Genomic DNA, 12,099 nt, shown 5'->3' on the forward strand with positions numbered 1-12,099 from the left:
CTCACCTCACATGCACAGACTCTGGAGACCTGTTCATCTCTATCACTTCCCACGTTGTCAAAAGAAACACAATGCCTTTCTCTGTGTATCTTTGCTAGGAGACTGTTCCATCAGGGAAACTGTCATAGATGTCCTTCAATTCAATGGAACTGATTTTAACACAAAGAGGCTCACTGTAGACAAGACACTCACCAGTTCTTTGGACTTCCCCTCCTCGTCCTCATCCCCACTGCTGTCAGAGTCGGTGTGCGGTTCCCTCCAGCCTCCCACAGAAATGCTACGACCCTTCTTACAGCAAGTGATCAACTGTGCTTCCAGGCTGTGGGTCTGGCACAGATTCTGCACAAGCAAAAACAGTGTTGAAGACAACATCTTCACCAGTTCTTTAGATTTTACTATCGTTGATCATTACCTTGCCGGCATGCAAGATTCATCGACAATTTTGAAATAAGTTCATTATTTGTACCTTATTCCCCCCTCTGCTTCTTTACCTCTGTAAACTTGTAGAGCTAGTTATTTTTGGATAAACACCCAGCAACCAAACAAATAACGAGCCAGCAACAGCCTGAATCCTCGATAGCGCAATGGGTTGTAGCCTTCAATTTTTGTTTTTTGAGTTTTACTTTCATTGACATGGTACCCCTATTTACTGCCAAACATTCAAAGGAAACAAACTAAAATCAGTTTTGTGCGAGTCTCAAGCACAAATGCTTAGTCAGCAAAAAAGAATATTTCAAGTTTGTTTTTCCTTTGACAAATCTTTCTGGCGCCCCTACCTCCCCCCTGGCGTGCTTCAACTTGATTTGCCTCAGGTACCATTGGCATTGGGTTGAGAGCCTGAATTCATACTTTTTTGGAAATGGCTGGCATGCTCAGTAATACCTTAAAACAAAAGAACTGAGGCACACATACCTGCATGACGGCATTGAAGAAGCAAGTGTTCCCAAGGTTATTCAGACCCTGAAAAAGAGGAGCAAAGGTCAATGAAGAAAGCCCACAAATACTAGCAAATCATCCGATGAAGTTTTTAACATTTCCTCCATGAGATCAGTAACTGTTTGTAACACAATTATTAAGCTTTTGACAAGGAATCAACACATATAGTCTTCAGAAAACCAACACAAAGAATTATCCTTGAGTTCCACAGCACTGAAACAGTGAAAGTGAAACTAACGGTGGTTTGCCTCACTCTAAGAACTGAATATAAGCTCCGAAACAGTTTTCAATATCCTGACAGTGACACAAGCCTGCGTGATGCCTTGCAATGGAAAAATTCCCTGGCTTGAATATGAGAGCTAAGTATAGCACAACCCTTACAGCAGTCAAGCTTACCAAAGATTGAGGTCGCGTGTACTGACCTTGACCTTCTGACAAGACACCACAGATGCTCTGCCTGCCACCTGTGACTTGTCAGCGCGTGATTGGCTGGCAGGAGGTGTAGGGTCAGTGGGAGAGGCATCTGATTGGCTGGCAGGCTGCAATCCTCTCTGGCCTGAAACAGTGTGCATTGAAATAATTCATAGCAACTCAGTTTTCCAAAATCGTATGACTGCCTAAATGGTGGGGAGGAAAAAACGGCCATACACGTAAAAGCCTACTCGTGCAAAACACAAGTGTACGAGGGAGTTGCAGCCACCAAACGCAGAAGAAAATGACGCTCATAAATGTGTATACAATTGTAACATTAAGCACTGGCTTTGTACTCAAATAACTGATGCATTCTCATAGACGATGTTAGTAAATAGGTCTACAATCACTACTTAACAGAAGTTTATCAGAGGAGCAGGTAAAAATGGACATGTCCACACTGTGCCCATCTACACTGTCATCTATCCCCAAACAAAGAGTCAATCTATGCATGAAAAACATGCCCTCAAAAAACACACACTTTCACCCAACCCTTCATCTCCTTCCTACCCCCACTGTATAGCATTGCCATTTTCTCGAAACTAACACGATAGTCGGACAGAGTTGCGCCCCTGGAACGGCAGGTAGTTCCGGTTTGTGTTTGCAAAATGGAACCGCATGACAATCTGCCCTTAAACTTCTTTACCCACGTAGTTTGAACAGAAGTAACGTTTCCCTCCACCACTAATCTTCTTCTCTCGTTCAGCCATTTTGGACGTAAACAAAACAACCGGAACTACCCGCCGACAGCGCCGCAGGCTATGGCAGGGACGGACAACTCTTATCACTTTCGTTTTGAGACAATGCTATAGCATACAACAACATGAAAATGAAACCAGACAAATAAAAGTTAAAACTGACACACAGAGATATTCTCACCTGGAAAGTGGGAGAGTTCGAAACGAGGCAATCCCGCCTGTTTGCGCAGGAAATCAACACACTCCAGAATCCTCTTGCTGTTTTCCACAGGAATGTCATTATCACAGCTATAACACCTGCACAACACAAACACACCATCATTAAAACTCCACAATTTCAGGTGGAAATTTTTTGCAAGACTCAGAATAAGAACATGTAACAAGAAGAGCAAACGCTCGATCGAGTCACTTTCGCAGTTCTGAATATTATATGAGGCATCAGATGGACAGGAAGAAATTGCTATTCACAACACAATGAGTCACGTTCACATAAAATTTGAGCCCGGTCACTTTTATAGTTTCCGAGAAAAGCCCAACGTTAAGTTGTGTGTTGCCGAACAGAAAAGGCTAGTTATCTCCCTTGTTTTTCTGATAACGTTCGTAAAAGGCTACAGATGTAAATACTTTGATGTAAAGAATAATCCTACAAAGTTTCAATCACATCCGATGAACTTTGTCAAAGATATAAAATGTCTAATTTTTCCTTTGACGCTGACCTGTGACCTTGAAAAAGGTCAAAGGTCAACGAAACCATCGTTAAAGTGTAGAGGTCATTGGAGGTCACGACTAAACAAAATATGAGCCCGATCGCTTTGATAGTTTCCGAGAAAAGTCCAACGTTAAGGTGGTGTCTACGGACGGCCGGCCGGACAGACTAGCACTGACCGATTACATAGTCACTTTTTCTCAAGTGACTCAACAAAAGTTACTTACATGCAACTGACACTAGTAGAAGGCATAAATACATGTATCTCGGATGAGACGAAAAACCGAGGTCCCTTCGTGTACACTCCAATGGGGTGAGCACGTTCAAGATCCCACGATTGACAAAAGGGTCTTTCCTGGCAAAATTGTATAGGCATTGATAAAAATGTCCACCAAAATACCCGTGTGACTTGGAATAATAGGCCGTGAAAAGTAGGATATGCGCCGAAATGGCTGCGATCTGCTGGCCGATGTGAATGCGTGATGTATTGTGTAAAATAATTCCATCTCGCACGGCATAAATAAATCCCTGTGCGTTGAATATGTGCGCGATATAAATTGCATAAAAAAAATAAAAAATAAAATAAAAAAATAAATAAATCCCTGCGCTTAGAACTGTACCCACGGAATACGCGCGATATAAGCCTCGTATTGATAAGAATTGTTCACAGACTTGTTCACATGTTAACAGACATGAATACAGTGGAACCCCCCCCCCCCCCCCCCCCCCCCCCCTGTAAGACCTCCACAAATGTGAGAAAATTGGGTCTTACAAAGGAGGGAGTCTTAAAAGAAGGGGGATTTTAGAGGTTATAAAAAAAAAGTCTGAGAAAATCAGGCTTAATGTAACCGAGTGCCGAAACACTACGATCACCTCGGGAAGCGAAGTGCAATCAAACAGGATTGAAAATGTTAGGGCTAATTTCTTAGCCCTATAAAAACTGTTATGCAAACCCGAAGGTTTCCATGAACATACAGACAATCAGAAACCACCAGACCCCCATCACAAACAGAATTCTACAATCCACTGGTGTTGACTTTTAAAGGCCAACAACTCGGGTGCAGAGTCTGCCGTGAAAGGAGCGGTAGCCTCCCCTGTCACATTAAAAAAGGAGTGAGTCTTAAATTGGGGGGTCTTACAAGTTTTTTTATTACTATATGCAGACAGACAGACAGACGAACAAAACACAATCTTACCAGGCAGTCCAGGTGGTGAGATTGACCACAACACAATGAATACCGGAATGCGGAGCCTCAAAGTGCTTCAGAGCATGCTTTTCTCTGGAGTTTCGGTCACACCCCTAAAAACAAAAGCAATTCCAATGTTAATGTCTGGCTGCTTATTTAGACTCAACCAGGGATCATGTTGACCCATGTTTTTTTCATTTTATTTTACGTCTTTTTCCCCTCACTGCGATGCGTATAGCATATGCAAAATTACTGTGCCTCTTTTTCATCCAATGGTGATCCTACTTGTAAAAATGCAGATATATATATATATGAGTTGTTCTTTGCTACTGGTCACAAGTGGGGGTCAGCTCACACGGACGCATTTTTCAATACAGTCTAGGGAAGAAACTGGTCACAAAGCACCCAGTACATGTGTGCCAGAGAGATAGGAGAATCGGCACAATCCAAGAAAATACCAAAATCTTTCAATAGATATGGAAATATTAAGATTTACTGTGAAAATGCTAGCAAAAATGGCGTCCAAAAATGGGAAGCACACTTGGTGCATCTTTGAAGACTTACCTCCCGTTCTGTGTTGTTGAAATAGTCGTGTTTGTGCTGTTTTTGTTGAAATAGTATCTAATAAAACTGATGCGGTTCTTGAAATGTTGCAAATTATTGTTGTCTTTGTGAAATGCGAGAGTGTTCTGAGGCGTAATCTGCATACGGCTGATGTCCCACATAGGGTACCCCACTTTGATCAGCGTATCACTCCAAATGAGCTTCATAGTAGAAAAGCAGATACACTACCAAAACACTGCATAACAGATCTACAAGACTGAGCCAGAATCATTGAAATTTACTTCCTGTATAAAATATTGCAATCAAATTTGTTCACGCCGTCGCACATGCAACGCAGGTTACCCTCGCCTTCAATTCAAAGTAACTCCACTCTGACTGAATTACCATCGAAACGCAGATAACGAACTGATTCGGAGATTACACGCCACACATTTATGATATTTTACACACAAATTTCAACTGTGTTGTTTCGCGATAAACAGCCATAAACAAACAAATGTGGGGCTGTCACGTCGCCTCGGAGGGAGAAACGCAGGTTAGGCAAAAAATAAAATAGGTGTGGTTACGGTAACATAGTAAACAAGTCGCGTAAGGCGAAAATACAATATTTAGTCAAGTAGCTGTCGAACTCACAGAATGAAACTGAACGCAACGCAACGCAGCCAGACCGTATACTCGTAGCATCGTCACTCCACCGCCCGTGGCAAAGGCAGTGCACGTGGAATTGACAAGAAGAGCGGGGAATTCGTTGCGCTGAGAAGGATAGCACGCTTTTCTGTACCTCTCTTCGTTTTACCTTTCTGAGCGTGTTTTTAATCCAAACATATCATATCTATATATTTTTGGAATCAGGAACCGACAAGGAATAAGATGAAAGGGTTTTTAAATTGATTTCGAAAAAAAAATTTTGATAATAATTTTTATATATTTAATTTTCAGAGCTTGTTTTTAATCCGAATATAACATATTTATATGTTTTTGGAATCAGCAAATGATGGAGAATAAGATAAACGTAAATTTGGATCGTTTTATAATTTTTTATTTTTTTTTACAATTTTCAGATTTTTAATGACCAAAGTCATTAATTAATTTTTAAGCCACCAAGCTGAAATGCAATACCGAACCCCGGGCTTCGTTGAAGAGTACTTGACCAAAATTTCAACCAATTTGGTTGAAAAATGAGGGCGTGACAGTGCCGCCTCAACTTTCACGAAAAGCCGGATATGACGTCATCAAAGACATTTATCAAAAAAATGAAAAAAACGTTCGGGGATTTTATACCCAGGAACTCTCATGTCAAATTTCATAAAGATCGGTCCAGTAGTTTAGTCTGAATCGCTCTACACACACACACACACACACACACACACACACACACACACACACACACACACACACACACACACACACGCACGCACATACACCACGACCCTCGTTTCGATTCCCCCTCGATGTTAAAATATTTAGTCAAAACTTGACTAAATATAAAAATAGGGTAGGAAGGTAGGCAATCACTTTTTTTTAACTTTTTTTTCTAATGTGTACAAATTAAACCTAATTGACAGGGCAATAAGTGTGCGACTCGAGCGCTTTCGCTTTCATTGCGTTTTCTGCACTCGTTTTCTTGTTTTGTTTTGTTTTTGACAAATGTAATAAGTCATAGGGTCGGCCCCTAAAAATAGGATAGGTCGGGTTACCGTAACCACACCTATTATTTTATTTAGGCCTTACCAAGAGGTTGTTTCCGATACCTGTCTGATTAAAATCATCGTTTTTCACGAATGAAGGCTCTTTGGCAGATCTGGCGAGTTGGAAACTGTCTATGAACTTTCATTTAATGTCAAATGCGTACATTCTTGTCGATATTGTTACCTTTGGGTTCATAAAGGAAGTCAATGGTCGTGTTTTTCAAAAGTGACTTTTGTCAGCATAGAACTTACTGTGCTTCGATCATTGACAGAGAAGAATCTTCCGATGACACTAGTTCATTTCACTACGCGACTGCAGATCTGCAAGGAAACTTATGGAAGGGGAAATAAGCTTAACTGAAGACGAATAAGCAGAGTAACTGTTCTTCAACGGATTGCTCTCACTGATCTAAATATTTAGATCTTGTCGTCTGCTAGTCTGCTAGTAAGTAGTCTTCGGTCGTGTGAAAGTCACATCTATTTCGACTGTGTGCATCGATCCGTGTAGTGAAATGTTGATCTTTGATGATTTGGCAACATAACTTCGCTAAATGTGCTTCGAGTGTATCTCCCCGTTAACCATTTGAAAACGTCTTTTAACAAGACCATGTTTCGACAGCCCAGACGGGGAGGATCCTCGATAGCTCACAAGGTATATAATGTTTTCCGCCGTTTTTTTTAAAGAATCCTGTCAAATTTGCTATTCCAAAAGTACCCTATGACACGACTCGAGTGGCAAAGAACATTCTCTGCACTTCCTGTCTCAGTCCGTGCAGCCGTTTCGGGTCCTATCGTCATCATACAAGCATAGGCCTACACACAGACACACAAGAACCAGCTTTAAAAGTTAGATTATGTAAGAACCATGTGAACCAGTGATTTTTTCTTATGTACATCAGATACTACAGTATTTCTGCTTTATGAAAAGCTATATTTCAAAAACAAAACTAGAGATTTGAATTTTGACCACTTTTCCCCCTTTCTGTCACCAGTACTGAAGAACAACTCATATACTGTTCTGCAATTAATGCATAATTAACTGACAATGCCAACAACTCATTTACAAAGCGTTGTTCCGACGTTCTAAAGTCTGTACACAAAATATTCTTCTATGACCTTTGTTTTTAAAAACGTTGTTGCGTACGCCATACGCGTGTTTCTTTTAGAGCTAGCACGATCACCGCTAAACCCATTAACGTTAACATGCTTATTTCTGCCTTCGACCCTAATTTTTTCAACCACCGGAAAGTACATAACACACATAAATATGCCCTCCCCTTCCCCCCCTCATCACACACATAAATAAATACTGAGTAAATCATGACACACAGACATGCCCCTCCCTCCCCCAAACCACACAAATAAGTACAGACTCAGACAGTACTAAACACGGACACATACATCCAAACAGTTCTCCAAAACTGAACCTGACCTGAATGCCACACTGTAGACAAACCCATATCGTGGCTTCTTGATCCGAGTCTTCCACTGCGGAAGCTGCAGCACCTTCCAGGGGACTTCCAAACAAATCCTTGGCCCCACTTGATGTAGCCTCACGAGCACAAGTCTGCAAGACAGGAAAAACTGCTGAATTGCAACAAACAAAAACTCTACCATCTTGAAGAATCCACTAGCATTTTTCAAACAAAAAGAGGTTTAAAAATAAATTTAGATGGATATATGCTTATAAACAAGTTTTCTGACTGAGAAGTATTGCTGAAAAATCTTACAAACATCTGCTGAATAAGTTATCGCACGATATATCTGTTTTTACCACCAAAGTCAACAGGGCACCACTCTGGGTTTTGACAGTCAATTACCAGCAAAAATAAAGAAAATTACCACAAAAAAACTTCAATGCAAAGAACAATTACAATGGAACCCCCCTTTTAAGACCCCCCAAATTTAAGACTTCCTCCTTTTTAAGAACTAGCTTTCTCAGATTTTTGTTTGTTCATAACCTCTGTAAATCTACCCCCAGTTTAATACTCCCTCCTTTTCAAGACCTACATTTTTTCCCGATTTTTGGAGGACGTAAAAGGGGGGGTTCTACTGTATATTAAATTAGTTGAAATATATGTTATTGAAATTGTTACTCCAGAAAGAAAAAAAATATGCATAAGGAAATGACATAAGTAAGCTAAGCTGTCAAATTGATCCAATGATGGACAGACAATTTTGACACCTAATCAGAAGGGGGAAACTGTTTTTTAACATCTAGGCACTCTACTCAATTAATTTTGTTACATTTTTCTCCACATAAAGATAAACTTGAGAGGAAAAGGCCCGACTACGCCACTTCTTTTCTTTTCTGACAATGGCTGACTGAGTGAGGGCTGTATAATTTTCTTTCAATTTTAACTTCTCACCGAGCATTCATTGAAATTCACAGTCGGCTTCAACAGCATCTTTCGCATGGCAGCAAAGTTGACAGCCTTTGCTATGTGTGGGCACACTGAAAACAAAGAAACATTTGTATATCAATCACAGAACTTGAAGTGATAAGGCCAAAAAAAAATAGGTCTGTTTACGGTAACATAGGCCCAAAAAATAGGGTCGGTAGGTCGGGATTTTTTTTTTCTCTCTCCAAAAAACCATATTTTTACGTTATTTTGCACAAAAAAAACCAAAATTTTTTTTTAAATTTTTTTTCCCCAAATGCCAAAAAAAGTCTAGGGTCGCGCGAAAAAAATAGGGTCGGTCGGGTTACCGTAAACAGAGTTTTTTTTTTTTTTTTTGCCTAACCACAGGAGTAGCCTACGTATCAAGCAGTGAAGCACACAATTGGTCTTAAAGTTTTAAGAAATGCAAAGTGTTTCATGTGCAAAAAACACTTTATTTTTTCGCGAGTCTCATACAAATAAACTGAGCTGCATATCTTTTCTGTCTCATTCTAATTAATACACACAGATATACATACACATTTAAATATATGCTAAACTCAGAAGAACTGCATGTGAGCCACTTCGCAAAATCTTTGTCAAATGACCAAATGTTGTGGGTACACATTATATATTTTGTACACATTTTGTACATTTTTCAGAGACATTGCACCAGCATTGCTACAACCATGATGCCAACACATACACACATACAGACATACACACACTAGCAAACCATGATCCATGTCAAAGACATGGAAAAAGCACATGATCTGCGCCATCATCTGAGCATAAACGTCCCTGCTGTTAGCGTGTGAAACAAATGGTAACAACTCAGTAGCTTTGTGCAACATCAAAGTCTTCTCTAGTTAAATTCAGTCATCTTATTCTATCCTATTTCTAGTACATGTAATGATGTAAAATCATGACATTCATGTATTTCTCCATGTGTGCATACATTTAAACAAAAAGAGAACACAACAGTAACCAGGATTGGTACATCCTTTGATAAATATTCCGACAGCTTGTCGCTGCCTTCTTCAAGATGGTTTGTTCGTTTGTTTGTTTGCTTAACGCTCAGCCGACCACGAAGGGCCATATCAGGGCGGTGCTGCTTTGACATATAACGTGCGCCACACACAAGACAGAAGTCGCAGCACAGGCTTCATGTCTCACCCAGTCACATTATTCTGACACCGGACCAACCAGCCCTAGCACTAACCCCATAATGCCAGACGCCAGGCGGAGCAGCCACTAGATTTGCCAGTTTTAAAGTCTTAGGTATGACCCGGCCGGGGTTCGAACCCACGACCTCCCGATCACGGGGCGGACGCCTTCAAGATAGTAAAAAGTAAGGAATCATAATGACCAAATGTGATAACCACAGGAGTACGTATCAAGCACACAATTGGTCTTAGTTTAAAAAAATGCAAAGTGTTTCATGTGCAAAAACCACTTTATTTTTTCGCTAGTCTCACACATGTAATGTTATCATATTTATACTTAAATACTCACTAGCTGCCCCATCATCACTTGACTCCTCCGCCTCATTCTCCTTGTTCTTTCGTATCCTATGTTTCCGATTTTTGCCCATCTTGTACGTGAGTGTACTGCCAGCATCTAGCACTCTCATTGAGTTGGTGGAAGATTTCTGAAAATTTGAATCGTCCAGAAAAAAACATAAATGTGCACGAAAACAAAAATGATAAAGTAAAATCCAGTAACCTCAAGTAACCGTAATCTGTGCAGGCTATACTTCAACAAGAAGTCAATGATGAACATTCATACATACACATAGAGAATCCCTCTGAAAAAGACATTGTTCAGCTGGGTGGGTTTTTTTTTCTGTCTACGTCAAGGAGATTCTGAGCCATGGATATATCTGTACAGATTTGCGTATGTGGCGATGTGGGACATTGGATTTCGTGGCCCGATGCACCACCTCAGGGACAAAATTCTAACAACGAAATGAGCCAAAAATTACAATTCATCACATGTGTACACGAAACCAAGCCCATTGCCTAAATCAATGACTACCATTACCAAGAGAACAGCTTTAGTTTACGATCCACGACATTTCATCCAGACGATGAGCCATGCCATTGCCAAGTAAGAGGAAGAAGGGACGAACACCAGGGGCATTGCACCATCTGCTCAATGACAAAGGGTTTTCGAGTAACATCAAAAACTATCCTATTGTGAAAAAGGAACTACCGTCCACAAACTGCGAGAACGAATTCTGACTGCTTACCTTCTGTTACGAAAATATAGTGGTGTGAACCATGCAGCCTCTTGCCACCATCACATTGCTGCTCAGACCGCTTTATGGTAAGGACGTGTCGTGATCTTGTTTTTGCAGTTTTCTGCAACAATAAATTAGAAGTTTGATGCTAACACAATTCAGCACAAAATGTCCAAATATATATGGCAACTTAAGACTGAATAGTAAAGGCCGTTGCGGTGTTATACTGATTTCTATTCGTGACCTAATAATGCGACATGTGCCACCTTGTGTGTTCTCACACTGAGCTATCGAGGAACCCAAACCCGAGAAACCGAAACTAGCATGTTACTTTAGTACGGCCACACACAAATATTACTTCATCCTCATTATAAAAAAAACAAACACACACACAGACACACACAGACACACACACAGACACACACAGACACACACACACAGGCTCTGACACTTATAATCTCTCCATTACAATCACGTTTATATGTTACTGCTACAACTAGTTTTCTGCGTATGTAGTAGCAGTAGTAGTTTTGAGACTGGCGTATAATCACCTCAGTCTAGGCCTCGCGGCCCATACGTTGTCACATTCTTTGGTTGCGTTCAAGTTGGAGTTTTGTTTCTTCACTCGTCAATGTCAACGAATCTTTCTAATTATTTTGTAGACTTGTCCAGGAGATTTTTAAAACTGTTACTGCTTGGTGCACATTTGAACGTATAGATCTGGAAGTGGATTCCAGAACGGTGCTTCTCTATTACTGAACGTGTTTTTCCTTTTGTTATATTTAGTCAAGTTTTGACTAAATATTTTAACATCGAGGGGGAATCGAAACGAGGGTCGTGGTGTATGTGTGTCTGTCTGTCTGTGCGTGTGTGTGTGTTTGTGTGTGTAGAGCGATTCAGACTGAACTACTGGACCGATCTTTATGAAATTTGACATGAGAGTTCCTGGGTATGAAATCCCCGAACGTTTTTTTCATTTTTTTGATAAATGTCCTTGATGACGTCATATCCGGCTTTTCGTGAAAGTTGAGGAGGCACTGTAACGCCCTCATTTTTCAACCAAATTGGTTGAAATTTTGGTCAAGTAATCTTCGACGAAGCCCGGACTTCGGTATTGCATTTCAGCTTGGTGGCTTAAAAATTAATTAATGACTTTGGTCATTAAAAAACTGAAAATTGTAAAAAAAATAAAAAAAAATTTATAAAACGATCCAAATTTACGTTTA

The 12,099-nt window shown here is 40.3% G+C and overlaps 1 protein-coding gene across 1 annotated transcript in view; it reads right to left on the bottom strand.

Moving 5' to 3' along the window:
• Positions 1-10,945, bottom strand: part of LOC138962617 (ubiquitin carboxyl-terminal hydrolase 45-like) — a 37,459-nt gene extending 26,514 nt beyond the window's left edge. The window contains exons 1-9 of the mRNA XM_070334501.1: positions 10,883-10,945; positions 10,147-10,282; positions 8,620-8,705; positions 7,683-7,817; positions 4,008-4,111; positions 2,287-2,402; positions 1,359-1,492; positions 913-960; positions 193-339 (exon numbers count right to left, since the gene is read on the bottom strand). Of these exons, the coding sequence (XP_070190602.1) occupies positions 193-339; positions 913-960; positions 1,359-1,492; positions 2,287-2,402; positions 4,008-4,111; positions 7,683-7,817; positions 8,620-8,705; positions 10,147-10,264 (888 nt within the window). The 5' untranslated portion in view covers positions 10,265-10,282; positions 10,883-10,945. The remainder of the gene's footprint in view (positions 1-192; positions 340-912; positions 961-1,358; positions 1,493-2,286; positions 2,403-4,007; positions 4,112-7,682; positions 7,818-8,619; positions 8,706-10,146; positions 10,283-10,882) is intronic.
• Positions 10,946-12,099: the final 1,154 nt, after the last annotated feature.

Source organism: Littorina saxatilis, linkage group LG3 (genome assembly GCF_037325665.1).
Source record: "Littorina saxatilis isolate snail1 linkage group LG3, US_GU_Lsax_2.0, whole genome shotgun sequence".
NCBI classification, from domain to species: Eukaryota; Metazoa; Mollusca; class Gastropoda; order Littorinimorpha; family Littorinidae; genus Littorina; species Littorina saxatilis.